Source organism: Salmo salar, chromosome ssa15 (assembly GCF_905237065.1).
Source record: "Salmo salar chromosome ssa15, Ssal_v3.1, whole genome shotgun sequence".
Taxonomy (NCBI): domain Eukaryota; kingdom Metazoa; phylum Chordata; class Actinopteri; order Salmoniformes; family Salmonidae; genus Salmo; species Salmo salar.
In genome coordinates this window covers 101,632,624-101,657,713 of record NC_059456.1, presented here as the reverse complement: position 1 = coordinate 101,657,713, position 25,090 = coordinate 101,632,624, and the positions used below count along the sequence as shown (strand labels likewise).

The following is a 25,090-nucleotide window of genomic DNA, read 5'->3' as shown; positions in this document are numbered from 1 at the left end:
CTCATACAGTATTTTACATCTCTGGACGACGCAGAGAAGACTGACAGACGTATAATACCATCTAGAGGATGCAGGGGATGAGGTAGTCAAGGTTTGGCTGTGAGAGCTCTTTCTGAAGATAAATCATTTATACAGAATTATATACCTTTTTCACACTACAGAGCAATGCTGAGCTACCTGCACTGCATGGCCTGGTTACACATTCATCACATCTGCTGGAAAGGACCATTTGAAAATCAAAATATTTTTGACAGCACACTTCTAATTTGGGGCCCTCCCAATACTTCAACAAGGGTATACAGCTGTTTAAAGAACCCAGGTGTCAGTAATAATACGAAACTGAGTCTTACTTGCGGTTCATGTACTTCTTGTATTTCTTCCTGATGAACCGCTTGGAGGGTCGACCCCGTTTCCTTGGGAAAAGCTCTTCTGGCCTCCCATTGGACGACGGGTCTTTGTTCTCAGAGTCCGATTGGCTGATGCCGGCTTCCGCTGTGTTTCCATTGGCCAAGGGACCTGGGCCGTTTCCCAGGCCTGAGGAACTGGCCTCCTCCGAGCCTTGAGGATCCACACTCCCCTTAGGCTTTGACGTCCCGTCTGCTACTGCTTCTGCATACATCCAAAACAAGAAGTTCATGTCCTGATAGCAAACCTATTGAATAAGATAATAAGACAAACGGCATTCTCTTCCTGCAGTTGGTTTCCTACCAGCTTTTCAGCTAGAAAGCCTTCATATTACAATGGACAGATTATTCCGAAAAATCAGAGGTGGTGCATGGCGTGAGTATTTGTGCAGTATATGATACCCACCCTTGCCGTTGTAGCTGCCCTCTGTGTAGGTGAACTTCCTGGGTCGTCCCACCCTGCGTCTGGGGCGGTCTGTGGAGGAGGAGGAGGAGCAGGGAGGGGGGGCAGGTTGTCTCAGGAGAGCAGGCTGTCTACCCCTACAGTCCTCATCTGCTGGGTTATAGTCACTGTCCTCTGGGGGGGGGAGAGTGAGTGTGTGAATCCCAAGTCGACTGCTAGCCCCTAGGCACAGATCTGAGAGGGTTGGATATGGGGCTGTGGCGGTCATTAGAATTTTTTCCCCCAGACGGTTATCGTCATGGAAAAGACAGCTAACTAGCATAAACACATTTAGCATCTTCAGGCCTCCATGCATTGGCTACAAGCCGCTGATGTGCACCTTTGGAACATCTACATTTAAAAAAGTATAATAAATCAAAAATACACCATCACAATAAATCCATTATTTATTTTAGGCAGGTCTAAAGAAACATGATATGAATCTTTTTTTTCTTCAGGAGAACAGAATATGAGTTGGCCTACTGTATGTTATCTGTCTATGTTCCATGATATAGACTGTAGACTTGTTCATTTATCAGACTAGATACTGTATGTTATGTCTATGTTCCATGTTATAGGCTGTAGACTTGTTCATTTAGCAGACTAGATACTGTATGTTATGTCTATGTTCCATGATATAGACTGTAGACTTGTTCATTTATCAGACTAGATACTGTATGTTATCTGGCTATGATATAGACTTGTTCATTTAGCAGACTAGATACTGTATGTTATCTGTCTATGTTCCATGATATAGACTGTAGACTTGTTCATTTAGCAGACTAGATACTGTATGTTATCTGTCTATGTTCCATGATATAGACTGTAGACTTGTTCATTTAGCAGACTAGATACTGTATGTTATCTGTCTATGTTCCATAATATAGACTGTAGACTTGTTCATTTATCAGACTAGATACTGTATGTTATCTGTCTATGCCCCATGATATGGACTGTAGACTTGTTCAATTAGAAGACTAGATATGCTTTATTATATAATAAAGAAAACAATTATTGAACTTAGCTTAATAAAATGGAAAGGATATTTTTTCCCATTCCGGAGTGAGCGAGCATATGAAGTGGCTACGTTGAGCATTAAAGTCATCATTTGAAACAGGTCCTATAAGATAGATTTAGAGTTATTTGACAACTTTAGTTGTGAATGATACAAACCTTAGAATGTATCAGAAATCAACACATATATGGGCTGCATGATGGAACTATAGACTGTCGATGATTTGAGAAAGTCTCAAAAAAAGCTTGTTCCCTGTTCCTTCCCTCAGGCTGCACAGCTGTTCTCTCATCAAGTGATCATATTTTCACCCATCAGACTATTCTCAATTTAATCTGGTCTTTACTAATATGTAAAATGAGTTTTGATTTAGAATGGCCCATTATCAGATGGGAAGGAACAGGGGCAAAAATACATGTCATCTGTATGCACTGGAATTGGAGCCACTTCTCCGCCAGAACGTTTTTCCACTCATGTCAGGAAGGATACTCTGGTAATTTTGCAGCACAACAGGTGATATTCCGCCCAAACTCTGCATGGAATGTTCCTGCTGCTATCCAGTACTCTGCATGCCATGGTCTCTCTAACCTGTTCCTGCTGCTATCAGTACTCTGCATGCCATGGTCTCTCCAACCCTGTTCCTGCTGCTATCCAGTACTCTGCATGCCATGGTCTCTCCAACCCTGTTCCTGCTGCTATCCAGTACTCTGCATGCCATGGTCTCTCCAACCCTGTTCCTGCTGCTATCCAGTACTCTGCATGCCATGGTCTCTCCAACCTGTTCCTGCTGCTACCCAGTACTCTGCATGCCATGGTCTCTCCAACCTGTTCCTGCTGCTACCCAGTACTCTGCATGCCATGGTCTCTCCAACCCTGTTCCTGCTGCTATCCAGTACTCTGCATGCCATGGTCTCTCCAACCCTGTTCCTGCTGCTACCCAGTACTATTTAACTAGGCAAGTCAGTTAAGAACAAATTCTTATTTTACAATGACGGCCTACCCCGGCCAAACCCGGACGACACTGGGCCAATTGTGCGCCGCCATATGGGACTCCCAAATCACAGCCAGTTGTGATAGAGCCTGGAATTGAACCAGGGTGTGTAGTGACGCCTCTAGCACTGAGATGCAGTTTAGACCGCTGTGCCACTCGGGAGCACAGTGGTGAGATACTGTATTCTGTAGCTAAAGGTAATGTGTCAGCCTATTAATTAAGAAAGTATTTAAAAGAATACCCTATTACTAGGCTATTCAAAATCAAATACAGATGAATTATAATTGTAGGCTAACTCTGAATTTGTTTAAATTTAGGCTAGACCAATGTACCAAAGATATCTTGAATCACCTCATGAAGTTGGTTGAGAGAATGCCAAGAGTGTCATCAAGGCTAAGGGTGGCTACTTTGAAGAATCTCAAATATATTTTTTAACACTCTTTTGGTTACTACAAGATTCCATATGTGTTATTTCATAGTTTTGATGTCTTCACTATTATTCTACAATGTTGAAAATAGTAAAAAAATTAAGTAAAACCCTTGAGTAGGTGTGTCCAAACTTTTACCTGTCCAGAGTGCATAAGAGAATACTACCGTGACTCAACAGTCACGTGGAATTTTACTGCAGGCATGACTCATGACTGCCGGTGTGGCAGTAATATGGTCACAGCAACAGCCATGATGAGAAAGTGATGAGTGGATCAGTGAGTGAGTGAGTGAGTGAGTGAGTGAGTGAGTGAGTGAGTGAGTGAGTGAGTGAGTGAGTGAGTGACTATCTGCTTTTGCCCAGTGACAATGCATTTCTGTAAAGTACAATAATTGATCTAAAATGACAGGGATCTCCACGGACTGTACCTTCAGGGTCATCGATGGCCCCAGCGTCTACGATGTCATCGTCCTCTGGCTCCTCAGGCTGGGGCTCTGGTTTCACCTCAGCCGGCTGACGGGCCAATGTATCACTACGCCTGGGCCGACCACGACCACGCTTCTTAGGAGGGGGGCCACCTGGAAGTTACACAAACACCATCAATCAGATAATCAAATCAAACTTCCTCTTTGGCAGAGCGCTTGTTCAATAAATGATAAAGGGTTGTAATTAGTCTATATTTTTCTCCCTGGGGGATCAATAACGTTTAATTTCAATTAATTCAGTTGGGGATAAATAAAAGGTTCATTCTAATTAATTAGGCTGAGGATCAATAAAGTTTGATTCGAATTCATTCAGATTCTGTCTTCACCTCACCATCGGGCGGCGCACAATTGGCCCAGCGTCGTCCAGGTTAGGGCTTGGCCGTCATTGTAAATAAGAATGTATTCTTAACTGACTTGCTTAGTTAAATAAAAAGGTTCAATAACAACAAATAAACCTGTGCCTCTAGACTATGTCCAAATATAATTTCCCCCTTTTGGATGATGAATACAGTTTGTTCGATCATATGTTTATGTCTTTCTTCCCTCTAGGTGGGATGGGGCTACTGTACCTGTGGGTTTGAAGTGCCTGTCTCTCAGCTCTCTCTAGGTGGGATGGGGCTACTGTACCTGTGGGTTTGAAGTGCCTATCTCTCAGCTCTCTCTAGGTGGGATGGGGCTACTGTACCTGTGGGTTTGAAGTGCCTCTCTCAACTCTCTCTAGGTGGGATGGGGCTACTGTACCTGTGGGTTTGAAGTGCCTGTCTCTCATGTGGTTGATGAGGGTGTCTTTGGAGACGCTCTTGTAGGGACACATCTTGCACTTGAACTGCTGAACGATCACCACCTCCATCATCTCCTCCAGTTCAGCCATGGTGTGGGGGACGGTGACCCCTGGTCCGCTCCCAGCCCCCTCCTCCACGACTGGAGCCCCAGACCCCCCCACCACGCCGCCCTCCTCCTCCTCTCCCCTGGAAGGCCTCTCCAAACTGTGGGACCATGGAGGTTCAGGGGCCTCTTCCATCTCAGGCTCCGGGTGGTAGGAGTAGGTCCCACTGCTACTGATGTAAGGGCCAGGCTGGCTCTCAGAACACTCCATAACCTCTGGATGATCTGCTGAGCCTGAGTCTGCGGTGTCTGCCTGGGGGTGGTGGTGGTCTGTGGTGGAACCCTCACCTTCTGGGCCAGTGCTGCTGCTGGTGGTCTCCATGTAGTGGGAGTGCTGAGGCTGCTGCTGGTCAGAGTGCTGTGGCTGATCTGGGTCCTGGTTCTGATCTGGGTTCTGGTCTGGGTCCTCTCCTTGCCCTTCCTCAGCCTGGTATTGGTAACATCGTGGCTGTTCCGAATCTGCAGCCCCAGACTCCATATACTGCCGTAGGGTTTGGTGACTCTGAGAGTGAGAGTTGGAACAACCAGGCTGCTCTGAATCTGCAACCGCAGCCCCAGACTCCACATACTGCCGCAGGGTTTGGTGATTCTGAGAGTGGTTAGACAGAGTTTGGTGATTCTGGGAATGGTTAGCACTGCTGCTGCTGTCGATGTAGCTCCGAGAGTGGTGCTGCATCGAATCCTCTTCCTCGTCCCCGGCACACTCCAGGTACGCCCCCGTCCCCGCGCTGCAGTCCACCATATAGTGGGTGTGTCGTAGACGGGCAGGGGACGAGGGGTTGGAGTCGGTGGCACCGCTACCACTACACTCCACGTACCCCCTGAGGTCCTGGCCAGAGTTGTCGACTATACCGTACTCAGGGAAACGGGACCGGACGAGGGAGCGGGAGGAACGTGTCTGGTCGGGTTCCTCATCGTCTACATACGAGGAGGAGGACTCTCCAGTCTGGTTAAAACAAAAATCTAACTTTATTTAAAATGCATTTAAAAATCACAACACACTCCACCATAAAACAATGGATTGAAAGATCCCACCCCCCCCAAAACAAATACAGAAAAGCCATAAAGGTGATGAAGATAAAACAAGCATAAAGAACAGAACATAAAAAGGATGCATAAAATAACAAAATTATTGATTTAAAAAGGCCAAGCTAAAAACTTCAACATACCTGATCAGGTCCGTCCGCATCGCCACCACTACACTCCATGTACTGGGACGCGTGGGAGTGCTGGGGCTGGTTGTCCTGGTCCTCATGGTCTGGGTAGCGGCCGGAGTGAGAGTGACTCCCAGAGGGCTGGTCTGGATCCAGGTTATCTTGCATGTCATAAACATATCAATCAAATAAGGGACAGCACTCACTTGAAATCTTTATGAAGCTTTTCTTCCATAAAAAACATTACAAAGAACATACACTGGCATAGGTTGCATATTTCATACCCTGCATGTCCCCCTGGTCGTGGCAGGTGGAGGTAGGACCCTCTCCCAGAGCCTCGATGGCGATGCGGTGATGGCTGGACAGAGCCGAGGACGACATGTGGGCTACCATAGGGGCCCCTGGAAAGAGACAGGCATGTTGTGTTCCCACAAAAAAACAAAATGTACTTTCCTATGTACAACGTACTGGCTGCTGAAACATTGGTTCTCTAAATAAGAGTTTCCAAAACGTTTTGCACTCAGACCCCCCCTCCCCCCATTCCAGCATTGGGGAATCCTGCTCCCCCCTGCCGACCCTTTGCCACAGTTTGGGAACCACTGCCCTAAACCCGTTTGGGAACCACTGCCCTAAACCCGTTTGAGAACCACTGCTCTAAACCCGTTTGGGAACCACTGCTCTAAACCCGTTTGGGAAGCACTGCTGTAAACCACTGAAAGTAATATAGTGTGCTACTTGGATGAACTAACAGAAACAGTCGATACCAAAGAGGCCTCAGAGAAAAGCTCACCATCGTCTGGTCCTTGTAGTATCAAATACTGCCCCTCACTGGTCTCTGCAACGCTGTCCTCTGCACTGGTCACTGCTATACATCCTGGAGAACAGTGATACTTAGATATTGGCTATGATGGACAGGTTACAGTGTGTAGTCAGTTCTCCAAAGGAATCACAACAACCCCAAAAAATATTTACCTGAATGGTGTATTTGTACTCACATTGTTTGTTACGTTTGTGTCTATTGTTCTATATATATATTTTCATGATTACTAGGAATCAAATTTCCTTCGTGGGGGGGGGGGGGGGGCAAAGGTTTTCATTCCCTCACCGTTCATGATGTCAGGTCCGATGGTGGACTCTATGATCTTGTCTATGGCTGATCCCAGGTCTGAGGAGGTAGAGGCTGTGGAATCAGACACCATCATGCCCCCGCAGTCTGACACCGCTGCACTGGAGTGGACCATCACCTGTTACACAATATACAGTATCCCGTTTAGCAGACGCTTTTATACCAAAGCCACTTAGTCAGTGACATTCAACACAACAGTCAGGGATCTAAATTACATTTTGTCATTGGTATCACTGGTGCTCCTAACTTCAAAAAGTAAGGAGCACAGACAATATATATTTTTTAACTACAAATGACTATTATTCTTAAATTGTCATCAGTTGTTAGCTTGATGTAGAATGCATCACAAAACAGTGGGCACGACAGAATTAAAGAACAATTTTAATAACTGTATGCAAAAGTGCAACTGCAAATCTATTTACTGTACAAATAAAGGTAATTTGTTTTGAACAAACAAATGTAACATACAAAACAGAACATTGACTGTATAAAAATGTAAAAAAGGCAACAGCAAAAATATTTACATAGGTGATTAAAACATAACCTTTATTGTATTTAACTGCAACTCTAAACGAATCCACTACTGCATTCAGCTAACAGATAATAATAGAAACCTATGTAGCTAACAACATTACATATTGTAATAAGGTAACATGCTAACTATGAACTGATGCTTCATATTTATAAATATGTTAATTTCATTATTTTACTTTTAGATGTGTGTGTATTGTTGTGAATTGTTAGATATTACTGCACTGTTGGAGCTAGAAACACAATCATTTCGCTACACCCGCAATAACATCTGCTAAATATGTGTATGTGACTAATAAAATGTAATTTGATTTACTAGGATAATGAAATAAAAAGGTTTAGTCTCCTCTCACAATAACTAATCAATTACTTTGATCTAGAATCTAGCTAAAAATAACGACTTGCTTTTATGGTTAGGGTAGGGATATCCCAAGGATCCAGAATAGCACTAACCCTCTTCCCGGATAGTGTCCGCTATGGTGCCAATAATGTTTAACGGAAGACCACTCGTTTCCATATGCCGGGTTGATTTGTAATTCAGAATTTTTCTGGGTAAGTAACATGGGTCTGAATTTGGCAAAGCCATCTCCTCTTTGACAATGCAGTGTTAAATATAATCTCTACTTCAGTTAGCTCTGCCTGTTGACCGGCATAAACTGCCACCTGTCAAATACGGCCGGTAGCTAGGCCGGCCGGTAGCTAGGCTGGCAATGGGGGTCAACCAGGGTGCTCTTGAATATTAGAGATGCTCACCTGGGCCGACCCGGACACCAGGATGGACTGGGTTACGGTGGAGACGCTGGTGGACTGGGCCACAGAGGAGGAGTCTGGGAGGTGGACGGTGGCTCTGTGGTGGGTGACGTCTGTGCTGGAGCTGGTCTCTGGTAGGAACGCCTGGAAACACAGAAACAGGCGTGAGAGGCAGGGAGATAGAGACTAACGGAAACATATTACCAGAGCCCCTACCAAGCCATTCAAACACTGAACCACTGACTAGTCTTTGGATTCTTGAAAAGTGCTTTATTAAAAATGTATTATGATTATCATTACAAACACACAGGCTTCCCTTGTATTACCATTACAGATTGAATGTTTTTAATCTCTTGTATCATGGTCCAAACACACCAACACAGTTGTGAAAAAAGCACAACAACGCCTCTTCACCCTCAGGAGGCTGAAAAGATTTGGCATGGGTCCTCAGATCCTCAAAAAGTTCTACAGCTGCACCATTGAAAGCATCTTGACTGGCTGCATCACCGCCTGGTATGGCAACTGCTCGGCATCAGACCGCACGGCGCTACAGAGGGTGGTGAGTATGGCCCAGTACATCACTGGGCCGAGCTCCCTGCCGTCCAGGACCTCTATACCTGGCAGTGTCAGAGGAAGGCCCTACAAATTGTTGAAGACTTCAGCCAAGTCATAGACTGTTTTCTCCGCACGGCAAGCAATACCAATGCACAAAATCTGGAACCAACAGGACCCTGAACAGCTTCTACCCCCAAGCCATAAGACTGATAAATAGTTGTTAGGTTAGCTATTTGGTTAACTATCTGCATTGACTCTTTTTGCACAAACTTTTTTGACTCATCACATACGCTGCTGCTACTGTTTATCATCTGTCACTGTATTCCTAGTTATATGTACCTAATTTACCTCATATCCCTGCACATCGACTCGGTACTGGTACCTTGTGTATAAAGCCTAGTTATAGTTACACATTGTGTATAAATTATTACATGTTTTAATTTTCGATTATTTCTCTATTTTCTTTCTCTCTGCATTGTTGGGAAGGGCCTGTAAGTAAGCATTTCACTGTTAGTCCACACCTGTTGTTTACCAAGCATGTGCAATTTGATTTGATGATGAATAGCAATAAAGTTTAAGGATTCTGAACAGTTCACATAGTGTTGTTGTTCTTACCAGGATACCCTCTGAGCTTTGTCCCACATGGCAGTCTGACTCTGGGGCCTGGCCATGGTGACCGTGCCCATGGCGGTGCTGGCTGTGGTGGCGGGAGGCGTGTGGCGCTGCTGCGTCGCTGCTGTCTGCAGACATGGCCTCCGACGACTCCATGCCCATACCGCTCTCTGACGGCTCCTCCATCCCAGACCCTGACGGACCAACATCACTGCTGCTCTCCACCTCGATCTCCCCTTCCATCTAGGATATAAAATAATATGGTCATTAGCTTTTAGAATAGAACAACTGCATTTTCCTTAGAGGGAACATTAGTTTCCCCCCCATTTTTGGGGGTTTTAGTAATTTAGCAGACGCGCTTATCCAGAGCGACATACAGTAGTGAGTACGTACATTTTCATACTGGTCCCCGGTGGGGAATCAAACCCACAACCCTGGCATTGCAAACACCATGCCCTACCAACTGAGACACACAGGACTTATGAGTGGCACATGTTCTGTGTGAGGGAATCAAACCCACAACCTTGGTATTGTCAACATCATGTTCTAACCCTTGAGACATCTGAGCTCTAACCCCCTTTTAAAAAAAATGTATTTTACCTTTATTTAACTAAGCAAGTCCCTTAAAATGATGGCCTACCCCAGCCAAACCCTAACCTACACAACGCTGGGCCAATTGTGCGCCGCCCTATGGGACTCCCAATCACGGCCGGTTGTGTTACAGCCTGGAATCGAACCAGGGTCTGTAGTGACGCCTCTAATGCACTGAGATGCAGTGCATTAGACCACTGTGCCACTCAGGAGCCATCCACACTACAGAGACATGACGATGGATACCAATTTAACTATTATACATGTACTCATTATCAATCTTCTGGCATAAGCCTATTCATTCACAGGGAGTGTACTTTTACACAAAATATGTGTACCTTTTATTGGATATTGATTGTGTGAATTGCCACTTATTTTTGAAGAATTGCAGATTATTGCAAATAAATTAAGGAGTTTGTGTAGAGTAGCATTTGTGAGGTTCATTAGAGAAGTCAGTGTGGAGGTAAATATTGCTGACACTAGATGGAACAGACTGTATTGGAGAGCTTGCTAGCTTCATCGCTAACTGTAACTCTTAATTGCGCTGGACGTGGTTTCCTTCTTCTTTGCTCTTAGACTGCACATTGGCGACCTTGAGAAGCAAATATACTACCTAGTAGTTAAACTAGTAATAGTCGTTTTTCTGGGAAGACAACAAGGTTAGTTAGCCAGCTAACTAACTCTCGGACAAGTCGTTTCAGATCCTGCTAATAAACCTGACATGAGGTTGCACATCAACAAGGTCAGTGTCATAGTTCTATGCTTCGCTGTTGGTATATTAGCGCAAACGAGCCATTATTGTCCTTTTATAATGTTGACAGGTCTAACTAAACACAACTTGAATTCAGCGTGTAAGCAGAGCAACGACCCTTCTTAATGGATTTAAAACAGGCCGAGCTGCCCTCTCTCCTGCCTGCTCTGCGAGCCCACGTTTTTTGCATTCAGGCATTCTAGAAACTACTAAAGGCGGAGGGACCTCGAGGGCCTCAGCGAAAAAAGACAGACCGTCCAACGTCCGTCCCTGAAGAAAATGTTTAATAAATGTATCTATATAACACGAGATTCCTTGAGATTTTTTACTTACTGTGTATTGTGAGTTGAATTTGTTTATGACTTAGTAGACACGCCAAACTGTATAAGAAGTTGTACGCGATAATTGCTCCTCCATTCTAGTCGGGCGCCATCAGTATCTCCTCACTTCCTGTTTGACCGACCGGATCTTATTTCTCTGTTTTACTGAAAAGTGGAAGATGTTTTTAAAATGTGCTCCTTGTTTTTTTCATGATATTAAGGGCAGGTCTTAATTATTGTTAAACGGTTAGATTCTATAGAGCACCGTATGGGAAATTACAGGACTATTGTTTCCAGATGAAGGCGTATTAGATAATTTACCAACGAGCGGCGTACTGGGGCCCAGTAACAATACAAATTGTAGCGCAAACATGTTGCAATGTTTCGGAAAATCGGTAGTTATGACTACAAATGTTCTACTATAGTTGTAAATAGTAGCTTGATGTTTGGTTAGATTATACAATGTGTCTATTTACATAATGGCAGTGGCTAATAACGCTGGATGGTTGGCTCAGTCTCTCTGGCTCTGTCTGCTGTGTGGAATTTCAACATAAAAACAGGCATAGCTCAATTTCAAAAGATTTTACTGAGTTACAGTTCATATAAGGAAATCAGTCACTTTAAATAAATTCGTTAGCCCTAATCTATGGATTTCACATGTGTGGGAATACAGTGCAACACATCTCCATAGAGTTGATCAGGCTGTTGATTGCGGCCTGTGGACTGTTGTTCCACTCCTCTTCAATGGCTGTGCGAAGATACTGGATATTGGCTGGAACTGGAACACACTGTCATACACCTCGATCCAGAGCATCCCAAACCTGCTCAACGGGTTACATGTCTGCGTATGCAGGCCATGGAAGAACTGGGACATTTTCAGATTCCAGGAATTGTGTACAGATTCTTCTGACATCAGGCCATGCATTATCATGCTGAAACATGAGGTGATGGCGGTGGATGAATGGTACGAAAATAGGCCTCAGGATCTTTCCACGGTATCTCTGTGCATTCAAATTGTCATTGATAAAATGCCATTTTGTTTGTCTGTAGCTTATGCCTGCCCATACCATAACCCCACTGCCACCATGGGGCACTCTGTTCACAACGTTGACATCAGCAAACCGCTCACCCAGACAACGCCATACACGTACGTGGTCTGCGGTTGTGAGGCCGGGTTGGACGTACTGCCAAAATCTCTAAAATGACATTGGAGGAGGCTTATGGTAGAGAAATTATAATTTGATTGTCCCCAGCACAAGGTGCATATGTGTAATGAGCATGGTGTTTAATCAGCTTCTTGATATGCCACACCTGTCAGGTGGAAGGATTATCTTGGCAAAGGAGAAATGCTCACTAACGGATGTAAACAAGTTTGTGCACAAAATTTGAGAAATAAGCTTTTTTGTGTGTATGGAAAATGTCTGGATATTTTATTTCAGCTCATGAAACATGGGACCAACACTTTACATGTTGCATTTATAGTTTTGTTGTGTGTTTATGCGGAACCTCATTGTGTTGACAGCAGAGAGTAAGACAGCTGCACAAGATGATTAGCTAGCTACATGGTTACATAGACAAGGACTGATAATGAAGTGCAATTTGTTTATTGAATTTTCAGTTCTGTTTTAATACAAAACATTGATTTACACACAAAATAACTTAAGTGAGAGATACCATGGTGTGCCATCCAGTGCAAAATACATGGCTTTTGAGCCAGTTCAAAAATATTAAATAACTCTAAATAAACACATTGTATTGTTGAACACAAAAATAAAACCAAAGAGCAATATAAATAAATATAAATTCATGTTTCATCCAAAATATCTGCGCCAGGGAGACAGGTTAAAGCCACAACAGATTGTGATTCGGTTCTGCTGGGGCTGTTGTTATTTCAGGGCTGTGGTTATATCTCTCTGGACCCTAGTCTAGGTTAGATGACAAGAACCTGTTAACTCACACACCGTTCGAAGGAAAGTACCCATACATGTGTAGCATATTTTAGGACCTGATTCTACCGTTGGTACATGGAAGGTGACCAACAATTTTACAAAGCACACAAACTGTGGGGACATTTAAACTTTCCAAATGGCACTGCATAAACACAAACCGTACCTTAAGCACTCGCCGTCATTCTCATGTCGCTCTGGATAAGTGTCTGCTAAATTATTTTCAATGTAAATGTATAAATTGGCAAGACGGCACAAACAGATCTGTGACCCTACTCTAAGAGGCCCTATTGAAAGGGTTCTTCAATCTTCAGTGCCCTAGTTAGAGTCACTACAGTTCAGGAGATCATACGTCACGTATCCCACACGGTCCACCTGTCTCTTGGAGTTCATTCGCCAGTAGAAACGATCCCTGCAGAAGTAGGAGTTGCCTACAATACAAACAATCACAAGGATTAATCTTGTTTTATGTGTTGTGTGTTTAGTACACATGATGGTACACAGCAGTGTGAAGTGTCTTGATGTCATGGTTCCAATTGCAGAAGGCTGGCTGAGCATCCCCATTACAAATAAGGATCCACCCTAAGAACTGGAATAATCCGTGTACATCCCCTTATCAAAAGGATAAACTGTCAGTTTGCTGCAATACTTATGCTGTTTCTTATCAAAAGCCTACAGTGTGAGTGGAGGAATATAGTTGAATATTTACCCTTGAATTGGAACACATCATGGGCATCAAGGGGAACTCCTCCAAAGACCTGGTCTGTGAGGCGAGGATATCCCTTGTCAATTTGCTGGCCCTCCACATCCAGCCTGTAAGGATCAGACACATTTGGTTTGGTTATTACAACACAGACCTACAGATACAGTAAATAGTTATACATCTAATCCTCCATTCAGTTCTACTGATCCACTTCTAGTTACATTTGAGGTTTTGCTGTATGAAATGATAATACAGCTAATAATATTCTGCCACTTAGCAGTCACTTTTAAACCAAAGCAATTTACAATACAGTCAATGCATACATTTTTAGTATGCGTGTGATCCCTTCGAAACTTGAACCCAGAACCTTATCTCAACACCATGTCCTCCCATGTGACCTCGGGATTGACTCACCTCCAGTAGTTCTCTCCACTGAAGAGCAGCACCTTGCCTTTCCCTCTCTGCATTGCTCCCTCCACCTTCTCTACAGTGGAGGACAGACCCAGTTTCTCAATGCTGCGGGGTCCCAGGAAACTCTGTCCTGTATACACCCAGAACCTGGTGCCTGTGGGACAACAGAGACAAAGGTTAGAGTGATGTCGCTTAGAGTGATGCTACTTGGAGTGATGTGGGGCGGCAGGTAGCCTAGTGGTTAGAGTGTAGGGGCGGCAGGTAGCCTAGTGGTTAGAGTGTAGGGGCGGCAGGTAGCCTAGTGGTTAGAGTGTAGGGGCGGCAGGTAGCCTAGTGGTTAGAGTGTAGGGGCGGCAGGTAGCCTAGTGGTTAGAGTGTGGGGGGGGGCAGGTGGCCTAGTGGTTAGAGTGTGGGGGGGCAGGTGGCCTAGTGGTTAGAGTGTGGGGGGGGGCAGGTGGCCTAGTGGTTAGAGTGTAGGGGCGGCAGGTAGCCTAGTGGTTAGAGTGTGGGGGGGGCAGGTGGCCTAGTGGTTAGAGTGTAGGGGCGGCAGGTAGCCTAGTGGTTAGAGTGTAGGGGCGGCAGGTAGCCTAGTGGTTAGAGTGTAGGGGGGCAGGTAGCCTAGTGGTTAGAGTGTAGGGGCGGCAGGTGGCCTAGTGGTTAGAGTGTAGGGGAGGCAGGTAGCCTAGTGGTTAGAGTGTAGGGGCGGCAGGTAGCCTAGTGGTTAGAGTGTAGGGGCGGCAGGTAACCTAGTGGTTAGAGTGTAGGGGCGGCAGGTAGCCTAGTGGTTAGAGTGTAGGGGAGGCAGGTAGCCTAGTGGTTAGAGCGTTGGGCCAGTAACCGAAAGGTTGCTAGATTGAATCCCCAAACTGACAAAGTAAAAATCAGTTGTTCTTCTCCTGAACAAGGCAGTTTAACTCACTGTTCCTAGACCGTCGTTGTAAGTAAGAATTTGTTCTTAACTGACTTGCCTAGTTAAATAAAAAATGGTGTGTGTGTGTGTATATTCTGTTTACCTGAGAAGAAGTAGATTTTCCTGGTCACAAGGTCCTCGAAGGCCGTGTCAACGACGGCTGGCACAGCCGGCCACCTCTTTGACATGGAGAACGGACCCTCCAGTTTACCATCGGTCTTGCTCGACAACCTCCAATATTGCCTATTGGATTCAGCAAAAACAGCACAATGATGAATTTAGCTACATTGCAACGCTATTATTTACATTGTAAGATAATGGGCTACACTGTTAGAAGAAATGGTGCTAGAAAGAACCAAGAAGTGTTCATTAACTTTAATGGCCGTCGTCGGGTAGCTGTGCTTAGTAGTAAGAGGGGACTCCAGCGGGAGGAATATGTGAACCATGGGCTCGTTTATTTGCATTCTGTCCTGTAATCTTACATCGTTTATCCTGTTTCTCTCTCTGGTTATCTCTCCCTTATCCCATAACTCTATCCTGTTTCTCTCTCTGGTTCTCTCTCCCTTATCCCATAACTCTATCCTGTTTCTCTCTCTGGTTATCTCTCCCTTATCCCATAACTCTATCCTGTTTATCTCTCTGGTTATCTCTCCCTTATCCCATAACTCTATCCTGTTTCTCTCTCTGGTTCTCTCTCCCTTATCCCATAACTCTATCCTGTTTCTCTCTCTGGTTCTCTCTCCCTTATCCCACAACTCTATCCTGTTTCTCTCTCTGGATATCTCTCTCTGGTTATCTCTCCCTTATCCCATAACTCTATCCTGTTTCTCTCTCCCTTATCCCACAACTCTATCCTGTTTCTCTCTCTGGATATCTCTCTCTGGTTATCTCTCCCTTATCCCATAACTCTATCCTGTTTCTCTCTCCCTTATCCCATAACTCTATCCTGTTTCTCTCTCTGGATATCTCTCTCTGGATATCTCTCCCTTATCCCATAACTCTATCCTGTTTCTCTCTCTGGGTATCTCTCCCTTTGCCCATAAAAAATTGTCCTAGACTCCAGCCACCCTAGTCGTAGACTGTTCTCTCTGCTACCGCACAGTAAGCGGTACCGGAGAACAGAGTCTAGGTCCAAGAGGCTTCTAAACAGCTTTTACCCCCAAACCATAAGACTCCTGAACAGCTAATCAAATGGATACCCAGACTACGCTGCTGCTAGTCTCTGTTATCATCTATGCATAGTCACTTTAATAACTCTACCTACATGTACATATTCCATCAATTACCTCGACACCGGTGCCCCCGCACATTGACTCTGTACCTGTTCCCCCTGTATATAGCCCCGCTATTGTTATTTACTGCTGCTCTTTAATTATTTGTTATTCTTATTTTTTTTTTTAGGTATTTTCTTTAAACTGCATTGTTGGTTAAGGGCTTGTAAGTAAGTATTTCACTGTAAGGTCTACACCTGTTGTATTCGGCTGCATGTGACAAATAAAATTTGATTTGATTTGAACTCTTGTGTGCTCTTAAAAGGGCACACACCCATTTAACGTCACAGCCCTAAAAAAGGTTGTACTGTTGAACCGCAAAGAAATCTTTTTTTTTTTTTTTTACCAGTGTAAAGGTTGCTCACCTATCCTTGAAGAAGTGCAGGTCTCCATCAATTTCTGTGATGGTGTCGAATTTGTCAATCTGGCAGGCGTTCTGGGAAGGGTCCACGGGGTGTGTGGTGGTAGTGGTAGTGGACTCAGTGGTAGGGGTGTCAGGCTCAGGCTTGGGCTCATCGCTGGGGTTAGGGCCTGTCTTGGATCCTGGGTGGGAAGATATTGGAAATTAATGCAATGAAATGAAATGAACAACACTTAACTATAGTAATTTTTGGTAATATAGGGAAATGCTATGTTGTTGTCTGTATGTTGTGTATCCTGTATGATCACATGACATTGCAGCCTGGTCCCAGCCCACTTGGCAAAAACTGGTTGAATCAACATTGTTTCTACGTCATTTCAACCCCCCAAAAATGTATGTGATGACATTGAATCAATGTGGAAAACTGATCGTATTTGCAAAATAATCATTAATCTAAGGGCATTTAGTATTTTTTCACCCAAATTTTATCCCTAAATCTAATGACATAGTGACATTTGTTGTTGATTTCACGTTGAATTCACAATTAGATGAAAATCAAAACTGGACGTTAAACTGACGTATGTTTGTCACTCAAGACAGCACAGATCTAGGACCGGACTAGTGATATTGCATAATCAAGTTTCAAGTACAGTGAAATGCCTTTTCTAATCATGTCATATTGTGATAATATCATACCGTAGAGATAGTGAATGCCTTCAATATCATCTTGATGCAGGGAGAAGTCTTCAACGTAGCTGTACATGGGATACATGAGGGCGTTTCTGATGTTGGAGTGATCCAGACCCAGGGCATGACCAAACTCGTGGGCCGCAACCAGGAACAGACTGTAGCCTGAGAGAGGAGAGAGTGAGTAGAAACATGTCATTAAGTCAGCTGTGGTTTGCACCTATAGCCTGGGTGCCAGTATGTTTGTGCTATCATGCTAACTACCCGTCATTCATTGTCATGTTTGGCTTGACATTTACTAACTGGCAACAAACAGATCTGGGATCAGGCTAACTGGTTACAAACAAATCTGGGACCAGGCTAACTGGCAACAAACAGATCTGGGATCAGGCTAACTGGCAACAAACAGATCTGGGATGAGGCTAACTGGCAACAAACAGATCTGGGACCAGGCTAACTGGTAACAAACAGACCTGGGACCAGGCTAACTGGTAACAAACAAATCTGGGACCAGGCTAACTGGCAACAATCAGATCTAGGACCAGGCTAACTGGCAACAAACAGGTCTGGGACCAGGCTAACTGGTAACAAACAGATCTGGGACCAGGCTAACTGGCAACAAACAGATCTGGGACCAGGCTAACTGGTAACAAACAGATCTGGGACCAGGCTAACAGGTAACAAACAGATCTGGGACCAGGCTAACTGGCAACAAACAGGTCTGAGACCAGGCTAACTGGCAACAAGCAGGTCTGGGAGCAGGCTAACTGGTGACAAACAGGTCTGGGACCAGGCTAACTGGTAACAAACAGATCTGGGATCAGGCTAGTGCACCTACTATAATACACAGTTTCCATACTATTGAGCTGGTTATGCATCCACCTAGAACCATGCTGGAAAGAACAATGTGAAAGGAAATCATCTGACTCAGCGGTTCGAGTCGGCACAATAGTTTGAAACAGTTATAGATGCACTGGCGTTATCTCTGACTGTCAGCCAGCAGTTTGTCTGTGACTGTCAGCCAGCAGTTTGTCTGTGACTGTCAGCCAGCAGTTTGTCTGTGACTGTCAGCCAGCAGTTTGTCTGTGACTGTCAGCCAGCAGTTTGTCTCTGACTGTCAGCCAGCAGTTTGTCTGTGACTGTCAGCCAGCAGTTTGTCTGTGACTGTCAGCCAGCAGTTTGTCTGTGACTGTCAGCCAGCAGTTTGTCTCTGACTGTCAGCCAGCAGTTTGTCTGTGACTGTCAGCCAGCAGTTTGTCTGTGACTGTCAGCCAGCAGTTTGTCTGTGACTGTCAGCCAGCAGTTTGTCTGTGACTGTCAGCCAGCAGTTTGTCTGTGACTGTCAGCAGTTTGAGTCAGCACGGTAGGTGCACTGACGCTGTCTGTATCACTCACCTCTATCTTGGCAGAAGCCCCATTTCGTGTCTGTGTCAAAGTCGCTGGTGGTAGCGCACCACAGCCTGCCGTCTCCCCGTCCCTCGCTGGTGCATGAGTCATACTTCTTTCCCAGGAAGATGAAGGGGAAGTGACACGGCTCTCCCTCAGAGTTTCCACCGATCACAGCCGTATCTGTCAAAACACAGACACAACACTATTAGCGAACATGTGTCACTGAAGGCAGGCTAGTGTTTCATGTATGTGTGACAGCGATCAGACCTGGGTTCAAACACTATTTCATTTGAGCTGTGCTCAATTGATTTTTCTTGGTGCAATGGATAGGCCCAAAACCACAGCCATTTGCTACTCCTGTCAGGCTCAATCAAACACTCAAAATATTTGAAATAAAAAGAATACTATTTGAACCCAGGTCTGGTAGTGGTGACTGTGACACTCCCTCACCTCTGTTGGGACAGAAGCCATATTTCTTATCCTGGTCAAAGTTGTCTGTGGTGGAACACCAGCGGTATCCATCACTGCGGCCTTCCGTCGTGCAACCTTCATATGTCTCCCCGAGAAACACAAAGGGGAACACACATGCTTTGCCGTCGCTGTTTCCGTCGAATGTGTACAGAACTGTGTGTGTGTGTGTGTGTGTGTGAGAGAGAGAGAGAGAGAGAGAGAGATAGGCATATGATTAGAGGCATGTCATAGCAAACTCTGTCAAAAATACTTTCTGACCAATCATTCCTCTCAAGTATTAACTGTCAATCTTACGTTCACTTGGACAGAAACCAAATTTCTTGTCTCTGCCGTAGTCGGCTGTGGTGGCACACCAGGGCAGGTTGTCAGAGCGCCCCTCCGTGGTGCAGGTGGAGTACTGCTTGCCCTCGAATAAGAAAGGGAATTGGCACAGAGCGCCCTCTGCATTGCCAAAGCTAGTCTTCACAGCTGGAACAAAAAAGTTATGTTTTTATTAGGTGAAATTGTGAACGATAGCTATGTCCGACATTATTAAATACATCTAATTAGCCAATAAAATGGTTCACTGCAGCTCAAGTATTCAATCCTACAGATTGATGTTGAGATGTTGGCAGAGGCATATAATTCATTTCAATCTCTGTCAAGAAAATGCTTAAAATGGACAGTAGGGGGAGTCATAGCTCCATGAAATACTGACTGCCTGACTGAAAAAGCCAGGGTTGACTATACACTTCCATGCTTACCTGGTCCTTTGCCGAGGGTCCAGTTTTCGTCATCGTCAAAGTGGGCGTCTCCCTGTATGCCCTCGCCAGGGGGGAAGGCGTGGGCCAGAAGGCCGTCCTTACCATCGAAGGGGTAGCCGTCTCCATGATCTGGAAAATAACAAGGCATTGAATGAATGGCATTCATTTCATGCAGAGTCGGGGTCAATTCCATTTCCGTTCGGTCAATTCACTTCCTTCCTTTCATGTTTCTTCAATAAATATTTATTTGGATGTCTACTCTTTAATTTAGAGATATGTTTTAAACGTAAATGTTCTGGGAGGCTGAGGTTGTTTAATTGTTGCTGGCAGATGATATGGTACATATCGCATAGCCTGGAATCCAAAATGATATGCTCCGTGTCACTGAAGTGAAACAATGGGTGAAACAGAGCGTCCGTTTGGATCCCAGGCTGCATACAGTTACTGCAGCCCTTCTTACCTGCTTTTCCAAATGACACCATGATGTCGGCGGTGCCGTCGAAGAGTCGCGTGAAGGTGAGAGGGGTGACATCACTCCACACCTTGAAGGCTCTGGCGAAGGCATCGTCTATCAGAGAGGCTACCATATCTGGAGAGTAGTTCAGGATCCTAGAGAGAAAAGCAAGATAGTACGGTCAAACTCACTATGCAGTCAACATCCACAGATTGAATTAGATAGTATCGTAGGCCATTGTTAAGCAATGCTCTATGTGCACACCATTTCAGGTATCTATTGCCAACTCAAGTCTGTTGAGGCACAGCATCGGACATAACTCTGGGATGTGCTTTCTCAGTCAGGAAAAGGGTTGTAATGGTAATACATGCATCTCATTACACTTAGCTACTGGGCTAATGAATATAGATGAACGCAACATGAGGTATTAGGAGCATAACTGTGCAGTCTATTGGTTATTTTATCCCATCTTCCACCATACCTGTAGGTAATGTCATGATGGTCCCATTTCAGGTCCCCCTCGAAGGTCTGGTAGGAGCGTACATCAGGGACACCGCAGCGAGGTGCCTTCATGGCTGCTACCGTAGACTTGTCCAGCGTCCCTGTCTCTTCCAACCCCATCTGCCTCTGCATTGTCATCAGAGCCTTGGAGGTGGACACCATGGACTGGAAACCACTGCGGTGCTGGACGTTCATGTAGCCAAACTTCTTCAAGTAGCTCTGGAGGTAGGAAATAATGAATACGATGAGATTATTTGATATTCATGAAATTAGGTCAAATTATAATACATACATGTCTGCTTCAGGTAGTTCTGATGATAAATTACGATGATTAGATGATAGAAAATGATGAGATTATTGCATATCATAAAATTAGGTCCAACTATGCAGAATTTTGTGTCCCTTTAGTTTGATGTAATCCATAACATTGAAACATGAAGATGTTGGACAATACCCACATTTCTTTAGTGACTATAAAAGGAATCTCCCACCCTCACGTCTTGTGTTTTGTCTTCAGAACAGAAAACAGGTCAAATGAAGCATCTGTTCATAGACATATATCAAATCTCTGTTTATCTATTAGTTACTCACCTCTGCCAGCTCCGTATCCGTCATGTTCTTGAGGACATCTCCAGGGAAAGTGACAGACACAGACTTCTTCAGGGGAACACACCATCCACTCAGCATGCACATCCCCAAAACAAACAAAGCCAGAACTCTTCTCATGGTGAGACCAAGGTGAGGTAAAAGTAGTTCAAAAAGGAACAGAGAAGATGCAAGAATGTGCCAGATAGACAGTCAATGAAGATGAATGCTTTCGCCGACACACACAAAAAAAGGCAGTTTCTCCCTTGGCTCTTGTTGCTGTTCAAACTCTTTGTTGTGGCTGGCTCTTGAGACTAGTTGTTCTCCTTTGTGACCTTGGTGCTTTGGGTTCAGTATTTATGCTCTTAGTCTTAGCCACCCTCTTTACCTCCTACCTACCCCCCTACCCCCTCTCTGCCTATACCAGTCATCACCACTCCCACAGGGACTAGGCTTTATGTTATTGTTCAGGGATTTTCCAAAATGTACTAACCTACACATTTAGCCCAGTACATCACTTCCTACCAATAAACCCTTTTTTAGCTACATTTCTGGTGAAGTTTTGACAATTACAATTAGGGAAATGATTGAATAAGGATGTTTTGGCTTTATTCAAGCCAAAAGATTGTACGACATTTGGCTATTAGTGCTGAATTTCGAGGAAAAGCCCCTGCAGACATATGACTCACATAAATAAATATATAGCTGTGGTAATAGCATGCTTATTCAATGGTCATATTCATCTGTGAGGTTTAGCCGGTGGTTTTGTAACTGTAAGACAAGTGGAAACCAAATGTAACCTAAAATGGACTTGAACCTGCACTTCTGTTATCTTAAAATAATACATTGTATCTGCAACATTTTATTGAATGAAGTTTGCCTCCACTTTTCTGTTTTCAGATTTTGGGAAAAAAACTGTGACAGATCGAGTCAGGGGTCAAACAGGGTCAAGATATAACTACTATGTGTTACACTATGTAACTGCCAATCAAAAAACGCTCTTTGTTTGTGCATATCAATAATCAAGTACATGTACAGCAACTTTTGTAATCAAATACATGTACAGAAACTGTTGTATGGTTCAGAAGAGTATGAATGAAAGCTGACTTTGAACCAAATAGCTACAAACATGAAGCTAAATACATTGATACAGAATTTAGATAGGATCTACTAATACCGTGTACATTATTAATGAAATATAAAGCCACAGACAACACACATGTTGTGATCCATTGCACAACATGGCTTGCTGTGTACATCACCGTGTAGTAATGCCGTTGCAATCCTCTGTGGTTAATTCAATTTAAGGAACAATCACCACGACAGTGATGACATGCCATGGATCGTAACCCAAAATCATTGTGATCAAACATGCGAGGGATATTAGGTCATGGGAAACTCGTTTTTTTTTCTCACCCTAGGAGATATTTCATCATTCAAGACCGGTTTATTTCCGGCCCATCCGAGCACCTTACACAGGCCTATGCAGTTTCAGTGCAACACCTTACAAATAGTATTATATGTGTATACGTGGGTATTCTTGTCAAAACTCTCATCAGTATAAATAGAGTCTAAATACCCACTGGGCACAGACATCAATTCAACGTCTATTCCACGTTGGTTCAACGTAATTTTGTTGAATTGATGTGGAAACAACGTTGATTCAACCAGTGTGTTCCCAGTGGGTAGAGTTTGGTCTTAAGCTTTCCAAACAAAGTGGGGATAATAACCTTGAAAGACCAGCTACAATCTGGTGACCTCAAGGTGATATCATCTAGCCTGTTATGATGATGTGGGAGCACGATGTGGGAGCATGATGTGGGAGTATGTGGCATCACTTTGTGGCAGTAAAGCAGAAAGATGACTCATGAACAGAAACCTGGATGAGGGACTTTTTCCCCCGATGAGCACACGGCTGATATCCTACTCTGTCCCCCATATACACTAGACCAGAGGTGCTGAGCAGCAGTCTGCAGCTGGGAATGATACAGGTGTTGATAAAACTGGAGGAAATCTATGTCTCCTAACATGTGGGAGTCAGCTAAATGTAACAACCATAAAACGATGGAAATGAAAAACATTTTGCAGCTTTTACTAAATCCTTTCTTCCATCCTAGCCACATTTCCTCATCTGCTTGCGTCCATCCTAGCCACATTTCCTCATCTGCTTGCATGAACCTCCCTATATCAAGGTGTTCTAGTACTTCCTTATTTACGCTTTTCCACGCGCTAACTTTTACCACAGGTCAATATAGTCTACCAGTCTAACTGTCTATCCTTCCCTCTATCAGACTAACTATACCACAGGTCAATATAGTCTACCAGTCTAACTGTCTATCCTGCCCTCTAACAGACTAACTATACCACAGGTTAATATAGTCTACCAGTCTAACTGTCTATCCTTCCCTCTAACAGACTAACTATACCACAGGTTAATATAGTCTACCAGTCTAACTGTCTATCCTGCCCTCTAACAGACTAACTATACCACAGGTTAATATAGTCTACCAGTCTAACTGTCTATCCTGCCCTCTATCAGACTAACTATACCACAGGTTAATATAGTCTACCAGTCTAACTGTCTATCCTGCCCTCTAACAGACTAACTATACCACAGGTTAATATAGTCTACCAGTCCAACTGTCTATCCTTCCCTCTAACAGACTAACTATACCATAGGTTAATATAGTCTAACTGTCTATCCTGCCCTCTAACATACTAACTATACCACATGTTAATATAGTCTACCAGTCTAACTGTCTATCCTGCCCTCTATCAGACTAACTATACCACAGGTTAATATAGTCTACCAGTCTAACTGTCTATCCTGCCCTCTAACAGACTAACTATACCACAGGTTAATATAGTCTACCAGTCTAACTGTCTATCCTGCCCTCTATCAGACTAACTATACCACAGGTTAATATAGTCTACCAGTCTAACTGTCTATCCTGCCCTCTAACAGACTAACTATACCACAGGTTAATATAGTCTAACTGTCTATCCTTCCCTCTATCAGACTAACTATACCACATGTTAATATAGTCTACCAGTCTAACTGTCTATCCTTCCCTCTAACAGACTAACTATACCACAGGTTAATATAGTCTACCAGTCCAACTGTCTATCCTTCCCTCTATCAGACTAACTATACCACAGGTTAATATAGTCTACCAGTCTAACTGTCTATCCTTCCCTCTATCAGACTAACTATACCACAGGTTAATATAGTCTACCAGTCTAACTGTCTATCCTGCCCTCTATCCACCATGTACAGTGACACCAGTGGTAGGTGGATTGTTTGTCCAGATCTGCAATAGGCTAACTAGCATCATACCACACATACCACACACCTAGGAGAGGTGTCATTGTGTATAAAAGAACAGTGAACACACAAAGCTCAAAAAGCTCCCCTATTGATCTTGTATAGGGACAATACAATTATCCTACCTAGATTAGCCTATAACACTACAATACAATTATCCTACCTAGATTAGCCTATAACACCACAATACAATTATCCTACCTAGATTAGCCTATAACACTACAATACAATTATCCTACCTAGATTAGCCTATAACACCACAATACAATTATCCTACCTAGATTAGCCTATAACACC

The 25,090-nt window shown here is 44.0% G+C and overlaps 2 protein-coding genes across 8 annotated transcripts in view; both read right to left on the bottom strand.

The window, feature by feature from the left end:
- The window catches only part of LOC106572852 (zinc finger protein 335), a 45,047-nt gene extending 33,719 nt beyond the window's left edge, over nt 1-11,328 (bottom strand). For 6 of the 7 annotated variants that reach the window (XM_045696444.1, XM_045696447.1, XM_045696446.1 and 3 more), the window contains exons 1-11: nt 10,304-10,830; nt 9,378-9,617; nt 8,211-8,351; nt 6,906-7,044; nt 6,591-6,674; nt 6,085-6,201; nt 5,816-5,961; nt 4,503-5,592; nt 3,705-3,854; nt 811-981; nt 351-609 (exon numbers count right to left, since the gene is read on the bottom strand). In XM_045696444.1, the coding sequence (XP_045552400.1) occupies nt 351-609; nt 811-981; nt 3,705-3,854; nt 4,503-5,592; nt 5,816-5,961; nt 6,085-6,201; nt 6,591-6,674; nt 6,906-7,044; nt 8,211-8,351; nt 9,378-9,617 (2,537 nt within the window). In that variant the 5' untranslated portion in view covers nt 10,304-10,830. Of the gene's footprint in view, nt 1-350; nt 610-810; nt 982-3,704; nt 3,855-4,502; nt 5,593-5,815; nt 5,962-6,084; nt 6,202-6,590; nt 6,675-6,905; nt 7,045-8,210; nt 8,352-9,377; nt 9,618-10,303; nt 10,831-11,049 lie in introns of those variants that run through there. The other variant, XM_045696445.1, reaches the window with a different exon arrangement.
- A 1,293-nt stretch (nt 11,329-12,621) lies between these two features.
- On the bottom strand, nt 12,622-21,789 carry mmp9 (matrix metalloproteinase 9). The gene is made up of 13 exons (NM_001140457.1): nt 21,475-21,789; nt 20,864-21,102; nt 20,389-20,537; nt 19,929-20,057; nt 19,480-19,653; nt 19,165-19,338; nt 18,721-18,894; nt 17,335-17,490; nt 16,643-16,820; nt 15,110-15,249; nt 14,100-14,250; nt 13,692-13,795; nt 12,622-13,413 (listed from the first exon to the last, which is right to left on the bottom strand). The coding sequence occupies exons 1-13, from the start codon at nt 21,607-21,609 to the stop codon at nt 13,301-13,303; spliced, it is 2,016 nt and encodes a 671-aa protein (NP_001133929.1). The 5' UTR covers nt 21,610-21,789; the 3' UTR covers nt 12,622-13,300.
- Nucleotides 21,790-25,090: the final 3,301 nt, after the last annotated feature.